The 26696-nt window shown below is 38.3% G+C and overlaps 1 protein-coding gene across 1 annotated transcript in view; it reads right to left on the minus strand.

Moving 5' to 3' along the window:
* Positions 1–19177: 19177 nt before the first annotated feature.
* The window catches only part of setd3 (SET domain containing 3, actin histidine methyltransferase), a 36247-nt gene continuing 28728 nt past the window's right edge, over positions 19178–26696 (minus strand). Inside the window, exons 11-13 of the mRNA XM_051722282.1 lie at positions 25968–26053; positions 23610–23770; positions 19178–20609 (exon numbers count right to left, since the gene is read on the minus strand). Of these exons, the coding sequence (XP_051578242.1) occupies positions 20118–20609; positions 23610–23770; positions 25968–26053 (739 nt within the window). The 3' untranslated portion in view covers positions 19178–20117. The remainder of the gene's footprint in view (positions 20610–23609; positions 23771–25967; positions 26054–26696) is intronic.

Below are 26696 nucleotides of genomic sequence, written 5' to 3' on the forward strand. Positions count from 1 at the left end.
CCATGATTTACCTGTCGGCTAACATTTTAAGGTTGGCGCAATTAAAGGAATATTTCACCCAAAAATGAAATTCTGTCATCATTTACTCACCTTCATGTCATCCCAAAACCATTCTTTCTTCTCTAGAATACAAAAGTCATGTTTGCCAAGTTCAGTACAATGGCAGTTTATATTCCAAGTCTTCTGAAGACATACAGTACAATACAATAGGCTTTGGTGAGAAACAAGCCAAAATTGTAATTATTTTACCTTCAGAAGACTTGGAATATGACGCACAAGTCGCATAGACTACTTTTCAGGTGAGTCGCTATCAAATGCCATTGTATTCAAATCAGTGAACGGGACAACAAAATTCCTTCAGGTCTTCTGAAAACATAAAACAGGTTTTGGTAAAAAACAAGCTTGAATTTAAGTTATTTTACTGTGAAAATCTAAATTTTTGCCATTGCTCTCCTTTGTACATTCATGGGTGAAAAGCTATTTTTGCTGTCACTTTACACTTAAGATTTTCACAGTAAAATATCTTAAATTTGTTTCTCACTAAAACCTATGGTATGTCTTCAGAAGACTTGGAATATGAAGTACAAGTCGCATTGACAACTTTTATGACAATTTTAGGTCATTTTTAAGCATTAAAAAAGTTAGCTACAATCAACTGCCACTGTATTGAAATCAGCGAATGGGACCACTTATAATTCCTTATTTTGTGCTCCACAGAAGAAAGTCAAATGGGTTTGGAATGCATAAGGGTGACTAAATAATGACAGAATTTATCATTTTTGGGTGAACTATTTATTTAAATTTCAATATGTTCCTCACACAAACCTGGAATATAGCACAAAATGTTTTTATTTTTTTTTATTTTTTTTTTTAACTTGACAGAATAAATAAACATCTTATTTAATTGTATGGAAAAGAGAAGCCTGATCATTCTGAAAAAATATCTCCTTGTGTGTTCCATACAAAACTGAAAATAATACGGGTTTAGAACAACAAAAGTGTAAGTAAATGGGTAATGCCTCTAGAATAAAATAAAATAAAAAGAAGGTAGTCAACTGAGAGCTTTTCCAAAGGCAAGTATGGCCTGTCAGTGAGATACAATGCTGTCCGGTCAGTCTTTAGTCTTCGTGTGAATTTAGTGATATCTTATGTCCTGCCCCACTTCTCCTTGAGGAAGAAAGGCAAATAGAGACAGGGAGAAAGAGAGAGATGAGGTGATGCCACATTCACCTTTGATCAAGTACGATTTTTCACACTGCACCAGTGAACTGCACTTTTCACAGTCCGCCCATGGAAAACGGGATATGATTCAGTGTCCAACCATATCTGCATCACAGCCACTTTCCCGCCACCCTGACCTAGAAACTGAGAGCCCGGTAAGCCAGCTGACCGGTGAAGGGGGTGAGGGGCCCCGGCTGACAGGAGCTGGACGCTCAGGTGGATGCACCAAGGAGAAGAAGACGAGATGGTTTGTGGCACGCTGGCTTTCCAGCTGGCCAACTTGTCCCACTGTCACGACGAATGTCTGTGGAGGAGGAAAGGAGAAAAACTAGAGAAGGAGAGAGAGGAGAGATAGTTCAGCGTAGAGGCAGGACTGAAGAGGAGAGTCCAGTAGAGCTGAAGTCACACCAGGGAATGGTGCTCCTTTACAGGGTTAAAGTGTTCGACAGGGTGTCAGGAGAAGGTGAAAGAGAGTCTGATACTCCAGCTGCAATTGTAGTTTTGCATAGCCAGACTTCAACATAAAAGTCTGGTACACATTGCAGCCTATTTTGGCCTTGAACTGCCCAGTTGGACAGGAAAGGCAAGTCTGACTGACATGTAAAGTGACCCAAAATATTTGGTCACACATGATGTGCGAATATTCAGTGTGGCCAAAATTTTGAATTGAAAAAAAATTGCATTCCTATGGAACTATTCACTGCCAATGTTACCTAAGGGCTTAAAGACATTTAGGCATGGCCTTCAGTAAAGCTGCTTTCTAACAATGTATTTGTGAAAAGCACTATACAAATCAAACTATTTGGGGGGATGTGGGGATACATGGCAGACCAGCTAAAAAGTTTATTGCGCCACCTATTGTACTGGAGAAAATTAGTTTCGATCAGTATCCTAATTGTCCCAGAGTGAATTGGTTTTTCAGGCAGCTCAACAAATAGTATTTTCAGTAAAAAAAATAAATAAAATAGAGGTAATTTTCCAGCCTGTCTTTTCATACAGAGACAGCTGATAGGGACTCACTTAAACGCTAGAAGAGTAACCCAAAAGTATCATAAAAGTGTGACTTAATTTTTCAGTGAAAATCTTGACGTCTGTTGTGCATTAACGTTACAAGAGGAGCTGGTTTATAGTGGCACGTGTGTTAGAATGAGAACTTGCATTGTTTAGTGCTAAAAACTATGCAAGATCTTGCAAGAACACTTCTTTAATGCACTCGAACAAGCAATGGAAGTCAAGATTTTCTCTGAAAAATGACTTACATTTCAATATGCTTACAGGGGACTTGGAATATGACAAACGAGTCACATAGACTACTTTTATTATACTTTTGGGTACTTTTTTAAGCTTTTAAAAAGTGAACCCCTATCAACTGCCATTGTATTGAAAAGACAAACTGGAAAATTCATTAAAATTTTTCCTTTTCTGTTTTACATAACATAGAAAGTCATACAGGTTTGGAATGATATGAGGGTGAGTAAATTATGACATAATTTCCCTTTTGGGTGAACTATTCATTTAAAAGATAACTAAATCTGAAATCCATTATATCTCTGAGAACAAAGGGAAACATACAGGTGTGCTGAAGGATATCTTGTTTTCTACTTTCTCAAATATACAAGACTGAAATTGAACGACTTTCAAAGATTATATGCTATGAGCCTCTCAAACATCTTCAGTTGAAGAACAGTGGACTGTTTAAAACATATATATCCCAACATTCGACAATTGTGCAGATGCCAAAAAATTGGCTTGAAAAAGCCAACCTGCCATTTTTGTGTGCAAAATGCATTGGACACTCCATGGATGGTGTCATCCGAGACTGCAAGTATGCTTAAAATAATCAGTAAGCTGTGTTAACATTAAAATAATTTTTATAAGTATATTCCTTATATGGACATTTTGTTGTATGACACATTCTTTAAGGTCAAGTGCTTGAAGAAACAGCAAAGAAAGCTGTAGAAGTGAGGAACGGGGCTATCAGGACTCATTGTTTTACAGTGTGAATGGCTGGACCCTGTTTGGTCAAAATTGGGTGGCAAGTAAAATTCTTAGGGTGCATACCAAAAAAACATATGTACAGTAAATATATATATATATATATATATATATATATATATATATATATATATATATATATATACACACACACACACACACACACACACATGTGTGTGTGTGATGATGTTAACTCACTCTTTTCATAAAAGAAAGGCAATAGCATAGTATTAGATTACCATAGTATCTCCTTTCACGAGTGTTAAGAATCGCTTTGGCTGCTGCATTGTATGTAAACCTGTGTCACTGGGCAAACAGAAGTACTGTAGCTGACTGTAAACACATCTCTACACTGTGCCATTATTCATGACATTCAGCACACAACAAAGCATATTTTCTATTCACTGTGTAGAAAAATCAACAAGCCGCAGATTAACTTTTTACATGTGATTGTTATTCCTGTCCATGACCGGGACTAAGGGGGGCATTGCCCCTCTAGGTTTTTCTTGTTGGCGCATCTCACCTGTTTTTCTACAGAGACTCATGATTGTGACATTGGTCTATATGGGAGTTCCTCGACCAGGTTGCAAGTATATAGGTCTCAAAGGGAATGCTGCTCTGGCTGTTTTAGTGTCCACTGCAAAGACAGCATGGTTTTTTATGTGTACATACTCTCCAAAGACCTTCGGAGAACCTATATTTGTGAAATAATTCAAGCCCCTCAAAGTCATGTTCTGGGATAAAGACGCCCATTCTCAATTTCTCTGCTCCTTATTATATTTTCTGCAGCCGTATATTGATCTCCCAATAGACAAAATCTGTTTTTCCCAGCACAGTACAAGTGAAGAAATTGCAATTCTTTTATTACAAAAACATACTGGGTAAAAACAACACAAAACGCTCTCTATCACGTTCTGTGCGACACAAGTCAGAATTCTATTAGAGCTGCGCCAGATACAATGGAGTATTTTCAAGGGATCTTGAGGCAACAAAGTATATAAAATGCCATAAATAAATGATGGGAGACAATTTTAAGAGCATTATAAGTTTGATCTCCTTCAGGGGAGGCCGCCAGGGACTTTTTAAGCAGTAATTATTCATAAAAATGAAATGTCATATTAGTTTGTCCCAATCTAATTTGATTTCACGTTGATTAATTTTTTCCGCTTCGACAGGATCCAGTTGGACAAATGTGGTGCTCTCCTCAAATAATTTTCTCTAATAGACACATTTGTTTGAGAATACAGACAAAGATTTGCGAATAATGACAGTAATTAAAACTGTGGAGCCAATTGCTTATGTTTAAAAATTAATTCTGTTATTTAATCTGATCAAAGTGATATCAGATATTATGAACTACAAGTTGTTTTAAGGACTGATACACTTTTTAAAAATGAGCTTCAGTTGTTCCTTGGATCCATCTGTTAAAATTGTGACCATTTTAAAATCCCTCTGATTCTTTTTATCGACAAGGGGTTCTTGGCTACAAAATGGTACCTTGACAAACTATGGTGCTAGGTGGAAATGTTATATTTGGAGTTACCTTTTAACCTCTCTGGCTGCAATCCTTGTGTTTGAGTTTAAAAATGTGTTGCATAAAATAAATAAAAATAAGTAAATTAATTTAGGCAAATTAATAATATGACATAAAAACAACTGGATATCTTAAATTGAGTCCACATATCCTGCCCTTGTTTATATTTATGAAACTTTAATGTTTAATCTTTTAGTTTAAAAGACTCTATTTGTGTTACGACAGCCATAATATGTGTTTGCATGTGAAGCATAACCTCTCAATTGTTCCCCGAGTTTGTTTCTCAAAACGTCCACAAATTCAGTCTTTTGGCTGCATTATTTTTAAGTAAGTCTGGTAGTGTTCTGTTATATCTTGTGATTACTAAAATAACTACTATTACTAAAATTTGTTGTGTTTTGCCCTACCCCCAAAATTAACTCAGAACTCACTCATACACTCACCACTGTCGGTTACTAGCAGCCTTGTTAATGTTAGCTTGTGTCTTTCCTTTATTCTTAACCCAATTTATTTAATAAGACTGAAGAAAACAAATAAACTGAACATCAAATTTGCATTAATAGGTCACTAAACAACTTGCCATACTTGCTTAGATGTTATGCTTGGTGGTTGGATGTTATGCTAGCTATGCTACATGCTATGCTGTTTTCACCTTCCTTCAGTGTTGATGTTCACTGAACTTCTCATAGGTGTGAAAATACACTTTCTGCCATTGATGTTACCATCCTGTTTACACTGGTAAATATGGTAAACTTTTTTTAAAAGCTGAAGTGTGTAATTTCTGCGCCACTAGCATTACCAAGCTGGCTTTCAAAAATATATACAGTATGCCAAACTGATCCCAAAAAACCCCCCTGTCTTCCTTTGGTTGTACAAACAGATAGTCCTGCCCCAAACTCAGCTTGGTTGAGCCAGTGTTTCCGTGTCGTGCTGGACAGGCCACTCAGTGTCAATGTTGCCATGTCATGTTGGACGGGTCGCTCAACCAGAGGAATATTTTGATAGTGCCACAGTGTAACAATTTAAGTTGAAATTAACCTACAAATGGCTTACTTATAGTTGATTCTTCATACAGCTGACAACTGGATAGTAGAAAGCATTTACCATTGAAAAAAATTACACACATCAGCTTTAAAAGTATACTGCTCAAGTGTGTTTTCTATGGTGAACCACAATTACTGGCTTAAAATAACATTATCCAAAGCAGATAACCAGGTGAATATGCACACTGCAGCAAAAGGACAAAAGATTACATCTGAGACAGAGACAGACATTATAGCAGGCTGACATGTCCTTTGAGTTCCAGACACCCCTTGTTAAGGGTATTAAGATCAACACAGTGATTGATCTACATGTCAGATCCGTAAGTGAAGGCATGGAGTCAGCTGTCCACAGCTCATTTTCTACCTGGAGGTCAATTAAGACATGGAGAGTTGAGGAAACTACTAGGACGAGTGCTGTACAGTGCATAGACCCTGTTAGCATGGAGATCCCAGCATGCATATAAATACACAAACCTAGCAGCCTCATTTGCCCCATGTCCTACTATGCATCAGGTAGTGTTCAGTCATGATAACCAGTGCTTGAGCCTTAGACTTTGTTTATATTAAACAACAAAAAAAGGAGGGGGTGGTGGGGGGGAAAAGACTATCAAATTAATAATTAAAAAAGAAAGCAATCTTTGAAGCTCCAAAAAGAACATAGCATGAGGCAGCATAAAAGTAATCCATTCAACTCCAGTGGTTTAATGTCTTTTGAAGCGATGTAATCAGTTTGGGTGAGAAACATTTTGCAATCCTTTTTTACTATAAATCTCCACTTTCCCTTACACATTCTACAGATCTGTTGATCTGTTTCTCACCTACACCTATCATATCGCTTCTAAAGACATCTATTTAACCACTGGAGTCATATGGAATAATTTTTATTGTTTTTACTTTGTGATTTTTGGAGCTTGAAAGGTCTGATCACCATTCACTTGCATTGTATGGACCTACAGATTTGAAATATTCTTCTAAAAAGAAAGAATGAAGAAAGAAAGAAAGTCATACACATCTGGGATGTATGAGGGTGAGAGAAATTATGAGAATTTTAATTTTTTGGGTGAACTATCCCTTAACTTACTGTTTATAGAATTATTTTATAAAAGCAATATCAAACGGCCGAATCACAACCATGCTGATATTCCGCACGACAACACTCTCGCTTGTGTGATATATCTTAAACATTACCTGTGTGAACAGAAACCAAGTTGTAGTCACTGCTTCATTTACTGGCATTTCATAAAAAATTATTTTTAACATTGATTAAAAAAAGATGTGAGATACACAAATTCAAAATTCACTCCCTTCCCAACATTAACCCTCCTTCCAATAATGTATGCCTATGGACAGAGAAAAAGTAGTGCTTCATCTATGACTGGGCTGAGGACTGTTAGTAGTCATTCAGTACTGCCTCATTTCCCTCTAACGCACAGGGCTTTTCTTTTTCATTAGCGGAGCTCAGAGCACACGAGGAGTCAACCGTGTGGATATTCTGACACCCCTACAGCACTCTATTTACCACTGCTCCTCAGTGATGTATCAAGGGGAACGTCTTCCTGGCATTAAATATAGATGCAGTCAGATTAACATATCAGGAGAGAGCATGATTAATGTGAGATTACACTGGATAGTGCTGCTGTTTTTTCCATCACTGTTAGAGTAATGGACTTTGATTTGATTCAGATGATCCTTTACCCATCAACATAAGCAGCAGCACTTAAGAGAGGGAGAGGGAGTGTGGATATCACTCAACTGCTTTGACCGCAGCACATGTTATACAAATAATATATGCAAGTTTGAGAATAAACTTGAGAGCTTCTTTGGCTTGCCACAGGTCTGTGTTGGCATTTGTTGTTGCTCTTTCCACCAAAATACTGTAACAGTTTTTATTGGTACTTGCTAAGGTAAGCTTCACTATTACTATCAATCAGGCTTTTCAAAATATATATATTTTTGGGGGTGTTTTGAAAAAAAAAAAATTTTACAAACCCCTAACCCCTAGTATTAAACTTCAGCAAGTAACTTGTCCCACAATGTTTGTGCTATGGACATAGCTGCGTTTCCACTATCGTGCCAAATGAGGGTGTGCTTGTGCATGCCAGGGCCAGTTGCATTCCCACAGTCATTTCCGTGGCTTCATCATGCCTCCTCGGGTCCAACGGCCAAGTGACTTTGGCCCATCGATTACCCTTGGTTCAATAAAGGTCAACTAGGGAGTGAGGTGGGGTCAAAGGTGGAGTTTTGCTGTGTCAGGCCTCACTTTCCACCAAGAAAAGACCAAAATAAGCAAACAGATGGCAGCTTCCATTTCCACAATGTTCATTTCGAAGGCTAGCTAGTATCCAGAGTATGATACTTCACCTTGAGCTTCCTTGCTTGTGAACTGGGCGGCGTATAAAGGACCGGTTTTAGGGCAATGCTCCGGGGCTGTTAGCCCGATGGTGGGAATACAGATGGATTTTGTTCTCGCGGATTGAGGCTACTGACCCCGGCTGACCAGTTGATATCCCTGGCTAGTATTGGCCCGATAGTGGAAATGCAGCTACTTATACCTTAGCACACCTCTTCTCAACAAGCCACATGTTTTATTATTTTTCTAAGACCCTTTTTTCTATGTGGTATTAACATTCGTTTTTGGTAAACTGATCACAAGTGGTCACACTAAATACATTCAAAAGGTCCAAAACATTTTGTGATCAGATCACTGAAACCACAGAAGCTCAGGTTGCAAAAGGTTGTGTTTGTGCTTTGATCAAAGTTCAGCTGCATCTTTGAGACTTTAATGACTTTTGCAGTTTATTATTATACAGTATGTTGGTATATAGTATCTATACCTCCTTCTTGTTTATTGTCGTTGTCTCTTCAACTGTCACAGAAACACAAATTGGCATGCACACATGGCCACATCAACGCATGAGCTTACCTGGGCTTAAACCCCAGGGCCCGTGGCTGCAGGGCATCCTCCACCCTATACGCCCCGCCGACTTTCGTGGGAGGATGCATGTGTAAATGCGTTCAGCGGGAGACGAGGATATAAACACGGAGACAGTGCACAACATTGAAAGCCATCCGTGTATCGCATGGTCATAGAGTAAAAAAAAAATGCAATGTATTACACTACTTTTTGACAAAAAAGTAATAAGATTACAATAATTAATTACTTTGTAATTAGATTAAATCCAACACTATTTGCCATAGTGAATTTTAGAAAAAGTGCCCCACAAAAGTCTTTTTAATGTGAACCATGAATGTTAGAGACAGGTACAAAATGAACATGACCTGTGTTGTGGTTTATTAAAAAAAAAAATAAATAAATAACCTGACCAGTCCATGACCATCTCATTTATTGCTCTCTACACCTTCAGAGATACATCATAAGTCTACGCTTGCATATCGAATTCTACACCCCCTATAAATTGCTGGGCAGATATTGATGTTTTCGGGCCTGGTCTTGTTTTGCCTTCTTTCTCCTTGAGAGAGACACCCACAAAGGGTTAAACCCTCCCCCAGTTCTGCCCCGTGCCGCTGCGTCTCTCTCTCTCTCTTTCTTTCTCTGTGTCTCCCTACATCCATTTGCAAATGATCTCGCTTGTCTGCATATTGTCACTTGCAGCCTGCCCACACATTCATCAACTGTCGGCCGGCTCACCGCGCACTCCCCGCGCCCTCTACATTTAATTGTTCCCACTCTGACCTGGGAGAATAGAGAATGATGTTTCTCTCATTCGTGCCGGAACAGGGCGAGGAGAATTAACAACACTGTGGGGATGGCCGAGCTGTATGGTCGGTCAGGCTCTCGCCTCTCCCCCCACTCTGTGTTTCTGGGGCACAGTTCTCCCCTATTATTGGAGGCAGGCGAGAATTCACTAGCTGCATAATGACAAGACAGAGAAAATATGGGTGGAGACCTTCCAAAGGCCACAAGCTGAAGATCTAGTTTAGATATACATTCACTGAGCACTTTATTAGGAACGAAGTGTACACTTACTTATTCATGCGATTATCTAATTAGACAATCATGTTGCAGTAGTGCAGTGCATAAAATCATGTGGATACACGTCAGGAGCTTCAGTTAATGTTCACATCAACAATCAAAATGGGGAAAAAATTGGATTTTAGTGATTTCGACCGTGGTATGATTGTTGGTGGCAGACAGGCTGGTTTGAGTATTTCTGTAACTGCTGATCTCCTAAGATTTCCACACACAACAGTTTTGTGGATGGAAACACCTTGTTGATGAGAGGTCAATGGAGAATGGCCAGACTACGTCAAGCTGACAGAAAGGCTACGGTAACTCAGATAACCACTCTGTACAATTGTAGTGAGCAGAATAGCATCTTTGAATGAAGGAACCTTGAGGCGGACAGCCATAACAGCAGATCACGTTGGGAATATTTTTAGGACCATAGTGTTCTTAATAAAGTGCTCAGTGAGTGTATACACTATATCAGAGAAGCCCAAACCAGGGCCCACGGGCCAAAGTTGGCCCATGATGACCTTTGATTTGGCCCACCTTGCAATATATGACAAGAGGGGAAACACTGAAAAACAAATGCTCTTGTCGCATCTTTTCATTGCATTAATTTAGCAGATTGCAGAGTACTGTTTTATATATATATATAATTAAATCATAAAGGAGGGGAACCAGGGCAACTTTCATATTTTAATAGAATACAGTTTGCAGGGCCTGAAACGTGGCATGGGATTGCGGGTTTTGCGCACAATTTTAACCATACCTGCATGTTCCACATTCATAATGTGGAAAATTCCCACACACTTTTATTCACTTTACAGTGCAGCTGCAAATTAGTAAACCAATAGATACATAATCAAAATCAAATCAATAAACTTGTTTTTGTATCAAACTGTAATTCCAGAAGCTGCACGGGTAAATCCACTCTCTCTCTCTCTCTCTCTCTCTCTCTCGCAACTGTCAGCAGTGTGTTTGAGTGCTTGTTAAATTTAGTGTGAGCGCGTGCGTTGTTGCGTAGTTACTGAAGATGTTACAGATGTATAGACCTTTCTAAACCTGTTAATTCCACTTGCAAATGACGTTATACCGTCTCCATATGCAAGCGACGCAATAAAACAATATTGTTCCTGTTCATAAGCAACAAAGCTGTTAACATTGCAAGCGTGTGATGGCAAACGCCTTTCATATCTTGATGCTCCCTCATTAGTCATAATGCAGCACATTTGCAAGAAAGGCAGAAATAGCAAAAATGCCTTGTGTAATGTACCAACTGTAGGCCTATGGTGTTGAAAGACACTTAAACACCTGTTACATCTCTCATTTCCATCTCTAGTTCTATCCAGGGTCGGAAATTAACAGAATCCCCTGCAATCTGATATAGTTCCAAATATATCCATCGTGATCTTCATTTGAATTTTCGCAGAACATTATTTGTTTTGTGGCATCCGTTGTGCAGATGTTGCCAAGTCAGTGGTGGATGCTCACACCATAAACGTGCACAGATGGGCACTCTGTCTGCTTCTCATGCTCCACATCAGTTCGGTTTTGTGCTCCCGTGCTAAAAATACCAAATGCTACAATGTTGTTAATAATAATAACAAAAAAATATAAATAAAATAAAACGTTATTAATGATACAATAATAATTATTACAGAACATTAACCACTTTTGGTGTATAAATCATATCTCTGCTGTTCATTGTTAAATGTTTATTTTTGCATTGTTTTATTCAATTGGCATGATAGAGTTGCTACATTTTTTTTAATATAAGCTCTAGAGACAAATCTAGAGACATGATGTCATCTCCTCTATGTTGGTGCATTAGTTTTGTAGGCAATAATAATTTAATAGCCAAAATATTTGTAAATATGTGAATGAGAAAAAAAAAAAGTTTTGTTTCAGTAACAATGCACATTATACAATGTAGAGATCATGCAACTTTGTAATGATTGAAACACATCGTTTTAAAATTGAATAATTTTTTTTAATTAAAGTCATAAGTTAAATGATAAGGTTACCAGAAAATGTTTGCGATAATGCAATGTTTACTTTTGGCCCAAGGCCCTCAATCAAGTTTGATTTTTGGCCCTTTGCAGGAAAAAGTTTGGGCACTTCTGCACTATATGGTAAAAAGTATGCAGACACCCCCTTCTAAGGGATAGTTTACCCAGAAATTAATATTCTGTAATTATTTACAGAGTTTGTTGTGGAAGAACTTGAACTTCACTGAACACCTTTGGGATAAATTGGAATGCTGATTGCAAGCCAGACCCGCATCACTCAACATCAGTGCCTGTCTTCACTGATGCTCGTGTGTGAAAAAATAACAATGACTTTTATTCACTTAGACACAAATCACAAGTAAAATGGCAGATTATCATCAGTTCATAAACACGTTCTTTTTGCCTCGTTCCTCAAACAATGTTATCTTATGACATCAAAACACTTTTACTAAAGCTCATGACTGGAAAGGCAACACATTTTAACGTTTGCATTATATACAGTAACCAACGACATTTACAAGCTTATTCGAGCACGATCAGTTTACGCGGTAGCTTAACATTTAGAGATCGCACTTGAAGATTGTACTTGCGATGCAAAGGACCGAATGCAGATCATTCATATTGGTCGATCACGTGAGCCAACACATAGAAGCACAACAAAATGACGCGTTTGCTTCAGCAACTGCTTTTTACCTCACATTTGCTTTTTATGACACTATTGGTTAGGTTTAGGTTAAACCAGGGTGTCGAAATACTATTGGGAAATGGGCAGTGGGTCAAAACACAAACAGAAATTCCGGAACGAACATTTCAAATTAGAATATACTGACTGTAGCATTGTTTTCGGAGAAGCCAGTATTTCAACTTAGCATGTTTCCTAAATCTCTAATAACATATTATGATAACTTTATGCTTTAGTACAGTAAATATATTACATAATGCTCCTTTAACCTTAAAAACCTCATCTGTTTAGGAGAACATTTAACTCGCTTTTAGCACCACACAGTGGACATTTCACCTCAGAACTGCTGCAATATGCATAAGGAACCATTTAACTCTCTGGGAGACCAGTGTATCTGATAACTTGTAGTCTCTGGATTAGTCCCGCTCAGGTCCTATGTGTCCCAGCAACGAGAGGTCAGTCTAAATACAGTACGTGTGTCTCACACACAAGCATTCCTGAAATGCGACAGCACGGGGAGCGTCACACACAATGGATTTATGGCTTCTTATCAGGATCCCTTTTCCATGGACATCCGCAGCACGGGCCCATTTTCGCTGTATTGATAGAGGGCAGGCCTCCGTCGGTGCCCAGGGGCTCCTCTATGCATCGCTCTCTCCCTCCCTCGGCTGCTAAACATTCCCACTGCAATAGCTAAGACAAGACATCAATTATACATGCAGTGGTTTCACTGTTGCAAAATACTGTTTCCAGTTGGCTTAAGTAGGATTAAATATTAAATATTGCTTGCTGAAAAGGAATATGAAATCAGCCCAAACTTCTGCTACTTTCAAGCAGGACTTTGGGGGCCAGCACAGAGCAAAGGGCTTGTTTTGGGGCGAGCCGTATGCGTGGGCCATCCATGTGATGGCAAAAAGGAATGATTTTTAATTAGCTGTTTTTGGTGTAAGTCTAGCAAATATTTACCCAAACAGCTCACAAACAAGTGCTTTAAAAGTTAGATTTAAAGCAGCTCTAACAGATGGTGAACCAGGCACTGGCTCATAACATAAATGATCGTCAAGTTTCAGCTTGACTTCTGTGTGACCACAGGGTGCCATTGCATATCTTAACTCAGAAGAAGAGACGTTTAAACTGGTATCTGTTCACCCATTTCAATCTTAAACAGCATATTCTGAGCTGCTGTGTAAGGAAGCCTCTTCAGAACTCCTCTCCATTTAGGAAAAAATGTGCAACCACCATCCAATGTTCTCCACACGTTTTTTCCTTGAAATCATGAGTTTGCTCGACTCTCCTTCCACATGTCAGTTACATGAAGCACAGAGGTCGAGAGTAGTGTGGGTCGGTCACGCTAGGCCAGGCCTGATGGCTCATCCCCAGACCTTCAGTCCTGCTTCGTAAATTATGTATAGCTACTTCCATTATGAGTGCCACAGCTGCTATAAGGACATACTTGCTCAAAGGAAAAAAGAGCTTTGGCAGACACCCCAGGATTTCAAGTGTTTTTATATTTCTCCTTTTTTCTCACACATATACGAGGAATAGTTCAACCAAAAATTTAAATTGTCATCATTTACTCACCCTCATGTCGTTCCAAACCTGTACGACTTTTTTCATGGAACACAAAAGGAGATACTTTGATGAATATCTCCATTTTGGTGCTGAGTGGTGTGAATGAGCTTCCCTCAAAGTGCTCATCAACGCATAACAGTTGTTTCACTGAAAAATGACTTCAATTTCTGATTGCTTCTCACAAAACCTAATAAATGTCTTCAGTATACATGGAATATGACGCACAAGCCACAAGGACTACTTTTATAATAATTTTGCATCATTTTTTAAGCTTTAAAGTGAATCACTATCCACTGCCATTGTATTGAAAAGATGGACGTGAACATTAAAATACCTCTTTTTGAGTTCCAAAAAAGAAAGTCATACGGGTATGGAACCTTCATTTTTGGGTGAACTATTCTTTAAAAGGTGATGATTGTAATTTTTTCTGTTAAAATACATTCTCATATCTCAAGTGGCCAGGCAGAGCAACACTGACTTAACCAATTGCGTGAATTTGGGGCAAGACAAAATTACTTTCAGTCAGTGGTGTTTGGGAAACCTGTTTGAAAACGGTGATACTTTTTGCAATTCTGTTTGGTGCTAGTGGCTCAGAAATGACACATTTCAGCATTAAAGTTAACATGAAATCAAAATAGACCAAATTTACATAATACAGGTCATATTGTGAATGTTATTCCAATGAAAAAGGGTTGTCTTGGTAAATTCCCATCAAAATGTAATAACTTGATCTGCCCCTGAAACGACTTTCCTTTTTTTTTTTTTTTTTTTGGCTGACATCACCAAGCTTCCAACATTTCAACCACCTGTCAAGTAGAGACTACTTTTCACAACTCAATTAATTCATGATGGATACCATAAAGTCCAGCCCTACATATTTTTCTCATTGAAAATCCTCTTTTACTCAGAAATACACCACATAACAGAAGTAAATTGCATTAATGCAGCTTCAGGTTGGCTTTAACAGCTGTGGACAAGGGGCCATAATCTAGGCAAGGATGAGAGCTTCAGATGTAGAGGTTACAGACATAAGAAATAATTTTAATATTAAAAGAATTACATCAGCCTTAAATTTACACAGACGAGCCAAAACATTATGACCATCTGCCTAATATGCTGTTGGTCCTCCGCGTGCTGCCAAAACAGCGCCGACCCGCTGATGCATGGACTCTACAAGACCCCTGAAGGTGTCCTGAGGTATCTGGCACCAAGACATTGGCAGCAGATGCTTCTAGTCCTGTAAGTTGTGAGGTGGAGCCGCTGTGGATCAGACTTGTTGGTCCAGCACATCCCACAGATGCTAAATCGGATTGAGATCTGGGAAATTTGGAGGCCAGGGCAACAGCTTGAACTCTTCAGCATGTTCCTCAAACCATTCCCAAACAATGTGTGCAGTGTGGTAGGGCGCATTATCCTGCTGAAAGAGGCCACTGCCATCAGGGAATACCATTGCCGTGAAGGTGTGTACCTAGTCTGCAACGATATTTAGGTGAATAAATAAATCACTGAATGGCTGGACCCATGGTATCCCAGCAGTACATTGCCCAGAGCATCACACTCCCTCCACCAGCTTGTTGTCTTCCCACAGTGCATCCTGGTGCCATCACTTGCCCAGGTAAATGGTGCACACGTTCACGGCCGTCCACGTGATGTAAAAGAAAATGGGACCCAGTTGTCTGGTCATAACAATTTGGCCCTTGTCAAAGTCATTTAGGTCTTTACTCCTGCATTCAACACTTTGGCTATGAGAACTGATCGTTCGCTTACCATGTAATCTACCCAGACCTTGACATCTGACCTTGTTAGGAGATGATCAATGTTAATCGCTTCACCTGTGAGTGGTCATAATGTTTTTGGCTCATCAGTGTGCATTTAAATGTAAACACTGCACTCATACTAACATCTTACTGGTCTAACATGCATGGGTGTCCATGGTCAGGAGAAGCCACAGCTATTACATGATAAAGTCACTCTTCACTTGAGAGGACAAAGAAAAAAACCTAACGGCAACCACTTCCAAGAGTAGGACAACAAAAGACGGTTTGTGATTGTGATTGTTCAAGAGCATTTCATAAATATAACCGTTAACACATTCCAGCCATGTGTGGTCTAAAATGGTCGCATTAACTAAGCAAGAGCTGAGAAACCACAAACCAGAAGTCATGCAGACTGAAGTATTCTCATACAAACACAAAATTACCCTGCTTTTTTTTTTTTTTTCACCTGCACAGCCTGCGTACAGCCTCAACTGGAGACTGTTTCCAACCACCTAGTGTCTCATGTACCAAACTGTTTTGAGAGGTAGCTTAATGCTCAAAATACAAATAAGGTACTCTTCCCAAGGGTAGAGAGGTACAAGATACCAATAATCTTCAATTCAAGGAAGACGATGCATGAACTAACTTTAGAGCTGCTCTTACCAAGAAACACGATAGCTGACAAAGCAAGGCAACTGCAGACACTTGTTCAGTTGTAACTTAGGTTCAGCAAGGAGCCTGATTCTAATTAAGAACTATATATGGTTCTTAAGTTGGCGGTATGGTTGTTTGGAGATCAAAAAAGTTATTGATGTTACAATTATAGGTTCTTTGGATAACTGTATTAGGCCCCATTTACACTTTAAGATTTGTCCACTTCAACCACATTTAAAGGTGATCAAAAAAGCATGAACACAGTGCCCGTAGTAAACACTTATCTATTTGCCTGCATTTGAACAGTAGCACCGCCTACTCCCCTGTTAATCAAACGCAGTACGGTTGAGTTTTAGATTTTGCCAGTTACGTGCTGCTTTAAAAAGAAATAACGGTCCAATCTGAAAATGCACACACATATTCATGTATAAGAACTTCGTATAACTTATTCAGTATGCCTGATATCAACATGCAGTGACAGATTAATACTGTATAGGTACTCCTATAAAATAACTGAAAATTCAGCTTGAAACGTTTGTGCTTAGGATACATGTAAGCATAATTGGGAGAAAAGGTGTGCTGACTGTTTTGCACTTTTACTTCTTTTCAGCCTATTATAATGCATTATACTACAGCACTGCTTGATTCTGATTGGTTGACAGTTGTTCTAAGGTGAATTACTGAAGTATGAATTAGCTTGATCAGGTCTTGACTGCATTACAGTTCCATATGACTTTGGCAAATTATTTCAGTTATTTTAAAGAGTTGTACATAGCAAAATTGCTCAATGAAACATTTGCTAAGCAAGATTTATAGTGAATAAGGACTTGTCTGTTTCTCACCCAAAGCTATTGTATCGCTTCAAAAGACATGGATTAAACCACTTGAGTCATATGGATTACTTTTATGCTGCTATTATGTACTTTTTAGAGCTTGAAAGTTTTAGACAACATTGAATAGCAAAACACAATATATATATATTCTTTAAAATATCTTGGTTTGTGTTCCACAGAAGAAAGTCATATGAGTTTGGGATGGCATGAGGGTGAGTAAATGATGAGAACTATAATTTTGGGGTAAACTATTCCTTTAAAAATAGGTTTAAGAAATAAGGTTCTTAAAGTCAACATGAAACAGCATTTGCTATCCATTTTATTTCCGAAATGTGACATTTCCTAGTGAAACAGGATGCTCAGTAAGGAAAAACCTTTATTACATTACCCGTTGCCTAAAGGTGACATCAGCCAAAAAGAAAAGTAGTTTCAGAGGCATAATAAGTTAATATATTTTGATGAAAGACGACGAAGAAATTTATTTTTTTTTGTTCTTTGAAATAATGCACACTGGTCACTATTGCACATTAAGACTAGGGACAAACATAACGTGGGTTCAACTCTGATTTCGTGTTGACTTTAAAAGTGCACAAAGACATCTCTGCATGTCTGAAACATTTAACAAAAAATTTAAATATGACCTCCCAACCTTCTGAAATATTACCCCCTCCCTCACACATGACAATGGGCCCTCCTTTCGGGGCTTGATGGAATTCTATATTAATAGAAGCAGTGTGTATTATTCATAGGCAGAATTACTTTGGTGCAATGGTCCCAGGCCAAAGGGAGCTCAATGCACTCCTGCTCTCAGCCCTGACAAGAAGAATACTAACAATACCGGACATGTGCAGGGCTGCCCGAGTTTACCACTGCCCACACTATAATAATATATTCAAGGATTAAAGGGGTTTTATCTTGAAGCCCATGAATAATGAATGTGGAATTTCAAAATTTAATTGCCCCAAATTAAATGATTCAAGATAATGTTTCTTTTATAAATTTGTAATGGGGCTTGGGGGGCAAAGAATTGGAAAAAAAAAAAAAAAAATGATATATATTATAAATACATTAAATTAAATCTTTTTTTTCCCCCTCCAAATTAAACGAAGAATAAAAAGGACAATGGACGTGTGCCCTTATGTCTTCTAATGGGAATTATTTTGTTTTTTTTAAATACTCACCTAAATTACAGATAGATGGGTCAAAGATTTGAAGAAAAGCACTCCACCTATTTGATTCAGGTGAAAAATGCACAGAACTTTAATCTCAGACTTGTCAATGTAGACAGATTATAATGGCTCTATACAGTCTGCTGACGTACTGTGTGTCAGTGCCACTCATGGTGTATCTTCTTTATGGCTAGATCACTTAAAGAATTGAGAATAAGTGTATTAAAGCCGTAAGCTTTCTGAAGATATAAATCTATGTACAAAGCAGCAAGAACAATTGACAATCTCCCATACACTTGAATCTTTCGAGAGTCCACAAAAACTATTTTGAACAGTACAATGAAGCAGTACTGTTAAACTGGATAGAACACCAATAATGAAGTTGAGTATATGCAAGTCTGAAAGGACAACATGATGTTGGACAATTTCTGAGAAACTTCTCATGGCCGAATACAATCACTACTGTTGGATCATTTGACTGGGTAAAGGTACACGGTTCTAAGAGACAAACTCCTCCATGTTTCGTTGTTTATAAGCTGGGTTTGTGTTGTGGGAGGTGCACATTTTATGTGCACAAGGACTTTATTCTTGATCATCGTTTCCACATCTGGAAACCAACAAAATATCATTCTCTAATTAAATAGTTCATCCAAAAATGAAAATTCTGTAATCATTTACTCACCCTCTTGTTGTTCCAAATCTATGTATGTATTTCTGTCTTCTATGCAATGAATTACAGCCTCAGTTAACATTCACTTTTAATGTTTGGAAAAAGAAATATGCGTAAGTGATGACTGAATTTTCTTTTTTTGTGAACTATCCCTTTAACTGCAAAGTTGTCACAAGCAAAGCAGTATTAAAACTAGTGCATATGACATACTCAAAAGTGAATGTTTTTTCTTTAACACACAAACTTACATTCACAGCAAGTAGTAACCATATGGTTACCAAAAACATCTTACCTTCCGGTCTGGGTTGCAATGTCAATTTTTAAATCCAAAAGTAAAAATGTTGACTTTGAGAACTCACCGACTATTCTCTGAAGTGCACAAAAATATATAAAAGTCTTTTTAGCGGCATAAAGTCTTAAATCTTTTCACTCAGTTAACAATTAGCGAGCAGCACTGTCTGTGATTTCAAAACATAAAAAATAATGATTGTCTAGCGACACTGACATGTCAAGCATGTTTCTGGCATGATCTACAGTGATGGCTGGTCAAAGAGAACTAAATTCCCTGCCTCAGCATTTTAGATGACTAAACAGAAACATCCTTGGCAATGTTACCATGTTTAAGTCTTCAATATATATATATTTTTTTAATTTGGTGAAGTCCAAGTTAGCCTTTATCTAGACAGGAGTCCATACCTTAAGAAGTTTTGTTATGCATTCATTCTCTTCTTGTTACCAGGAACCCTTTCTGGTAGCACAAGCAAAGCTACTACAAAAGAAACCAATGTGGCACTGATTAAAAACTCAAAACACAAAATAAAACAGGCTTCTTGACTTGAGCTAGCTCAAACTCCATACTTACAGTAAGCTGCATTTAATAAAAAAACAAAAACACAACAATTAAACCGAAATCCTCTGCCATTTTTTGTTTAGAAAGCCTTTGCTCCAATTTGTGAGTCTCTGAAACAAAATAAATAAATAGCAGAAACTACAATTGCCACTGTTCTCTTGTTACAACTGTTCGCCACCATCTTTCGGGTCATCTTCAGTTCGTTTGGTACTCGGGTCGTCCTGGTGTGCAGGTGTCTTCTTTACCTTGTCACCCAACTCTTTTGGCACTGCATCATTTACTGGTGGATCTTCTTGAGTACCATTGAGATCTTTACACTCCCCATTAAGAACCAGGGTCTTGGAGGAGTCCAGACTGGATGGGTCGGGTTTGATTGTGGCCATGCTCATCTCCTCTTCAACCTGCTCATCCTCCTCTTCCAGTTTACGCAGGATGATGGGAAGTTTGGCGTCTGCGTTCTCCAGGAGGGCAATGTCACTTTCTTCATACAGAGGCAGCGGGGCACCCTCATCCAGTTGCTTCTGGAAGTGCAGGCGTTTGGCGCGACCACTGGACACAGCGCGCTCGAGAATCTCTTTCTCCGCCAAGCGCAATTTTATAGCTGTGCGGGAGTGCAGAGTCAGGTCGGGCTTCTCTAGCATGGAGCGGTCCTCCTGAACAAGACAAAACAAGGGGTTTCAGACAAATTATATTATGATTGCTTACTCATTAGCAAACATAATGAATATGCATACTTCATTCTTGCACAGAAACACTGAATTTAAGTATGGTAAGATGAGTTAAACTGAGCTGCGAGTACAAAACTATTGGCAGACTAAAAACTTTATCAAATTAGTAAAAAATAAAAAAGTAAAATATTTTTGGTGGTGGGGATATCGTAACCCTTAAGCAGGCGGCTTTTATATATATATATATATATATATATATATATATATATATATATATATATATATATATATATATATATATATATATATATATATATATACACACACACACACACAGGTGCATCTCAATAAATTAGAATGTCATGGAAAAGTTCATTTATTTCAGTAATTCAACTCAAATTGTGAAACTCATGTATTAAATAAATTCAATGCACACAGACTGAAGTAGTTTAAGTCTTTGGTTCTTTTAATTGTGATGATTTTGGCTCACATTTAACAAAAACCCACCAATTCACTATCTCAAAAAATTAGAATACATCATAAGACCAATAAAAAAAACATTTTTAGTGAATTGTTGGCCTTCTGGAAAGTATGTTCATTTACTGAATATGTACTCAATACTTGGTAGGGGCTCCTTTTGCTTTAATTACTGCCTCAATTCAGCGTGGCATGGAGGTGATCAGTTTGTGGCACTGCTGAGGTGGTATGGAAGCCCAGGTTTCTTTGACAGTGGCCTTCAGCTCATCTGCATTTTTTGGTCTCTCGTTTCTCATTTTCCTCTTGACAATACCCCATAGATTCTCTATGGGGTTCAGGTCTGGTGAGTTTACTGGCCAGTCAAGCACACCAACACCATGGTCATTTAACCAACTTTTGGTGCTTTTGGGAGTGTGGGCAGGTGCCAAATCCTGCTGGAAAATGAAATCAGCATCTTTAAAAAGCTGGTCAGCAGAAGGAAGCATGAAGTGCTCCAAAATTTCTTGGTAAACGGGTGCAGTGACTTTGGTTTTCAAAAAACACAATGGACCAACACCAGCAGATGACATTGCACCTCAAATCATCACAGACTGTGGAAACTTAACACTGGACTTCAAGCAACTTGGGCTATGAGCTTCTCCACCCTTCCTCCAGACTCTAGGACCTTGGTTTCCAAATGAAATACAAAACTTGCTCTCATCTGAAAAGACTTTGGACCACTGGGCAACAGTCCAGTTCTTCTTCTCCTTAGACCAGGTAAGACGCCTCTGACGTTGTCTGTGGTTCAGGAGTGGCTTAACAAAAGGAATACGACAACTGTAGTGTCTGTGTGTGGTGGCTCTTGATGCCTTGACCCCAGCCTCAGTCCATTCCTTGTGAAGTTCACCCAAATTCTTGAATCGATTTTGCTTGACAATCATAAGGCTGCGGTTCTCTTGGTTGGTTGTGCATCTTTTTCTTCCACACTTTTTCCTTCCACTCAAATTTCTGTTAACATGCTTGGATACAGCACTCTGTGAACAGCCAGCTTCTTTGGCAATGAATGTTTGTGGCTTACCCTCCTTGTGAAGGGTGTCAATGATTGTCTTCTGGACAACTGTCAGATCAGCAGTCTTCCCCATGATTGTGTAGCCTAGTTAACCAAACTGAGAGACCATTTTGAAGGCTCAGGAAACTTTGCAGGTGTTTTGAGTTGATTAGCTGATTGGCATGTCACCATATTCTAATTTTTTGAGATAGTGAATTGGTGGGTTTTTGTTAAATGTGAGCCAAAATCATCACAATTAAAAGAACCAAAGACTTAAACTACTTCAGTCTGTGTGCATTGAATTTATTTAATACATGAGTTTCACAATTTGAGTTGAATTACTGAAATAAATGAACTTTTCCACGACATTCTAATTTATTGAGATGCACCTGTATATATATATATATACACGCACAGTATATTAGTGCTGTAAGTCGTTTACAAAATTTAATCGCGATTAATCACATAATTTTTTGTAGTTAATCGCAGATTTTGAAAGTGCTGAAGTTTAACAAAGGTTTAATGCATTTTAGCTGAAGTTTAATGTATTTATTTTCATCGTAGGAAAGAAAACAAAACAATATGTAACAATATAATGCTTTATTAACATTTTCCAAACAAAGCCTTCCACAGTATAAAGATAGAAATGCGCTAAAATAGCACCAATTCAAGTAACATTAAACGTTTCCCAAAGTCTAAGTGGGAGTTTGACTAATTGAAAGAACTAGTCCCCACATAGGTTGCATATTCACTGCAATGTGCATTAAATCTCTTAAACTCTCATCCTCCACAATATTAATCAGCCAGCAGACTGTGGCCATCCGCTTTGCTACAGCAATCATGAAGCTGCATTTATGATTCACGTCAGGGCGTCAGTGCCGATTTGAACTCCACATGAAAAGTGCTTGCAGACAAAAACATCTCATTCTGCTTTTTGGCGATAGATAAGACTTGAAGTGCTAATATGGTAATTAAAATGTGCTTTACATACAGTAGGCTGAAAAATACTGGATTTCTATCACAAGTCATATCTGGGCTTGTTGTGTACATAAAATAGCATTAAGAGGTCCTTTCTCCATTTTATCATGTAAGCGCTGTTGGTGTGTATTGTGAAGTGTGCGTCAGTGTATTGACTCCGAGCGGACACATCACAAAGGTTCCGCCCATCCAACATGTGTTTATGCTGGTTTATGCTGTATTAACAGTAAATGCGTTCATCATGATTTAAAAAAATTTACACTTTAAACTTTAATTAATTGCATGTGCTAACGAGTTAATTCTGACAGCTCTAATATGGTATATATATGGATTTTTAGAAAGAGTTAAATAAAAGCATTGTTTTACTTGTTCAATAACAAAACCAGTTAAAAGTGCACCCCAAAAATGAAAAATAAATAAATAAAATAAAAAATAAAAATGAAATTTTGTCCTATATGGGAGAAATGTTCAGAGATTATTTGACACAGGTTTAGCTTAGGCACCTCTGAAGTAGTCTTGTAGGTTTTGAGCAGCAGTGCAGCCCGTGTTTCCAGGAACGTCCACAGCTTGATCTCGTTCTCCCAGCTGACAGGGAATTCAGTGTTGCCCAGGGTGAAGATCTTGTTGATGGCGTGGTCGCCCACCAGGTAGTCCCTGAGTTCCTCTGCAATCAGAAACGCACACCTCTCTGGTTAAGGGAGTAATCTGCCGTGATAATGTGCCGGCAGGTCTGATCTGTGGCGATTATGTAAGGTATGATTACATGGCTGCTAACGAGATGAAAGGGTTTTGCGAATGAGAGCTTTGTGTGTGCACGCAGCCGAATCCTGTCACACCAGTAACATAGAAGCCCATAGCACAGGGGCTTAGGCTTCATTTAAAAATTAACATAATATTTCTGAATAATGTATCAGCTCAGATTTAAGAGGTCTTGCCAGAGGACATGGCCTTGCTTTATGGGATTTATGATAAAAACTTCTCCTACATAGATGCTTATTAATATTTCACTGACACTGGATCAGTCCTTCTACACATCTGCTGGACTGTCTCAATCAATTATACACCTGCAGGGCATTTGTTCAGGCTTTGTTTCACTCCCCGTATCCAAAAAAGCATACTTTGCTACACAGTATGCAATAAGCAGTATATCAACTGACTAGTGTGTCCAAATACTCCGTATTCATGATACCCCGATGACGTACTGCATCTGTTGAGATTCAGAAGTGTGAATCCAGCTGACACTGTCTCATAAGGCCAGGGGAGCTGCGGGGCTCTCAGATTTAGTGACAAAAATGGTGTGATCCAGGTGTCTTTTCAAGTGCAAGTTCTAGATGTACCAAGAAAGTTGTTTCTTGCGGTTAAATTGTACTTGTCTAACAACATCAGAGTAAATTGTTCTTGTGGTTGTTGTCAGTACACCATACTGTACAACAAAGAACACATGGGTCAGCGCTATGCATGTAGTATATCAGGAAATGTATTCTGCACTTAAAAGGCAAAACACTGTAATTACACAGTGTTAAAATTGAGTTAAGACATAATATGTACTATGACAGACGGGTTTGGTTTAACTACACTCAGATTTATAGAAATCAGAGTGTGTTTTATGATCCACATTTTGCTGGACAATCCAAAAACTCTGAAGCCGTTTTTTCTCAGTTTCAGGGATGTAGCATCTCGCTTCCAGTTACAAGGCCCTGGAAGCCCTCAGGTGGCCAGTGCAAGGTTCAGGTGCATAACTCGGAGGTACTAGGATTTGCGAAGACACACTAAAAAAAAATAGCTCTTTGGCTGAACTTGATTCAATGTGGACAGTGGTTCCACATGTTTGAAATGAGTTCTCTTAACTTAAAATTACTTTGTGATCTAAAAACTAACAGCTTGTGTAGAAAGAACCTAGTTGAATTGGGTAAACCAAACTAAATTAGACATGTCAATGTAACTCAAATCTCTTTTTTCTTTATGTACTAATTAGTGATGTTAGCATGCTAAATACATGCTGGTTGGAAGCACTACAGAGTGTAATTTAGTAACCAAGCTATGGTTAGCACAGCAATTGCTCAATGATGCAAGCAATCAATTACATGTGCGACATGTACCGGTCCTTATCGTTAGATCAAGCTCCACTCTTCAGCATATTGGTAAACCCCAAACTCCAACCCCCCTTTATTTTCATCTTGCATAAAAACATAACACCTAATTTAAACATTTACTCTCCCTATCAAGTCCCATGAAAAGCATGCTGGGAAATAAAAATCCCCTGCCCAGTTTTATCAATGCTACTTTAAAGGTGCACTTTTTTCTTGTGTTATCAAGACATGCAGTGACACCTAGTGGCGTGGATGCAGCATTATTTAAAATCAATAGTTTTCAGTCACAGATGCCATTGTAGAAATTCACTATTCACACTCAGCCATGATTAATTTAATTTAAGAGTGAAAGTGCCCAATAACTGGCTGGTTACTGAGATTAAGCGAGTAGTATTTGACTGGTCATGTGATCTTAACATGGCAGCCCTCATAAGGGGACCTTCTCCATGTAGAATAAAACAGCTTTTATAAGATTACTGATATGACTGGATTCTTCATTTCATGTGCTTGCTCATGATTTTATATATACGTTTCAAAATTACAATTAATTTATTAAGGAGTAAAACTTTTTTAATGAGGAAAATTACTAAATGCACCTTTAACAGCACAAAATGTATTCATGTAGTCCCAACTCAAATGGATTTTACACATTTAAATGGACTGGACGCAATGAAATCAAGTTGTGACCAGAATTGTGTTGTTTTAGTTATAAATCAAGTAAATTAAACAAGCAGCAAAAATCCTTTTTTTTTTTTTTTTTAGTGCACCTACCTTCAGTCATGCAGAAGACACGCAGGAAGGCCAGGAGCTGAGCGGATATGGGCGGCTCGCTGCAGTGCAGGGCAAAGATACTGGACCTGCGGAAGCAAAGAACCAGAGAGGGTTCAAAGCACCAGCTGACTCCCCCCACCTCCCTCAAATGAAACCCCAATTAACTCCAGCGGAATGGGCAGGTGCTAATGGATGCCTCCTGCCTGCACGAGACTGCAGTGTTGCTCCCCGTCACATCACAACTGATTGATCTGAAGCGATGAGAGGCCACTGAACTTGATGCATTTTTAAAAACACGCTTAATCATTTATAATTTACCGTTTAATTACTGGAAAATATCTATGGCCTCTTCCTGTCTGACTTACGCTGGGATGAAAAGAAGCATCTAGGCTCTGACCTGAATCAAAAGGTAATTTCAGATGGGCTTTTGTAGACCTAAAGGCTATTGAACAGTGTGACAAAAAGTTCACTGTTGTGAAGTATTACACTATAATAAAAGAACTTCAGAGCTTTAACAGCAATGGGACACAATTATACCAGGTTGATTATTCTTACAGCAGGAAGATTTAAATATAAAATGTTTAAGGTTTTACCAAGAGGGTAATTTAAGACAAAATTGAAAGTTATAAAAAAGTAAATAGAATATCTAAACGTCCTCTAAAATGAAAGCAAAATAAAGCAAAAAAATAAAATAAATAAATAAATAAAAATAAAGTGTATTGAAAATAA

Source organism: Myxocyprinus asiaticus, chromosome 17, assembly GCF_019703515.2.
Source record: "Myxocyprinus asiaticus isolate MX2 ecotype Aquarium Trade chromosome 17, UBuf_Myxa_2, whole genome shotgun sequence".
Lineage (NCBI taxonomy): Eukaryota > Metazoa > Chordata > Actinopteri > Cypriniformes > Catostomidae > Myxocyprinus > Myxocyprinus asiaticus.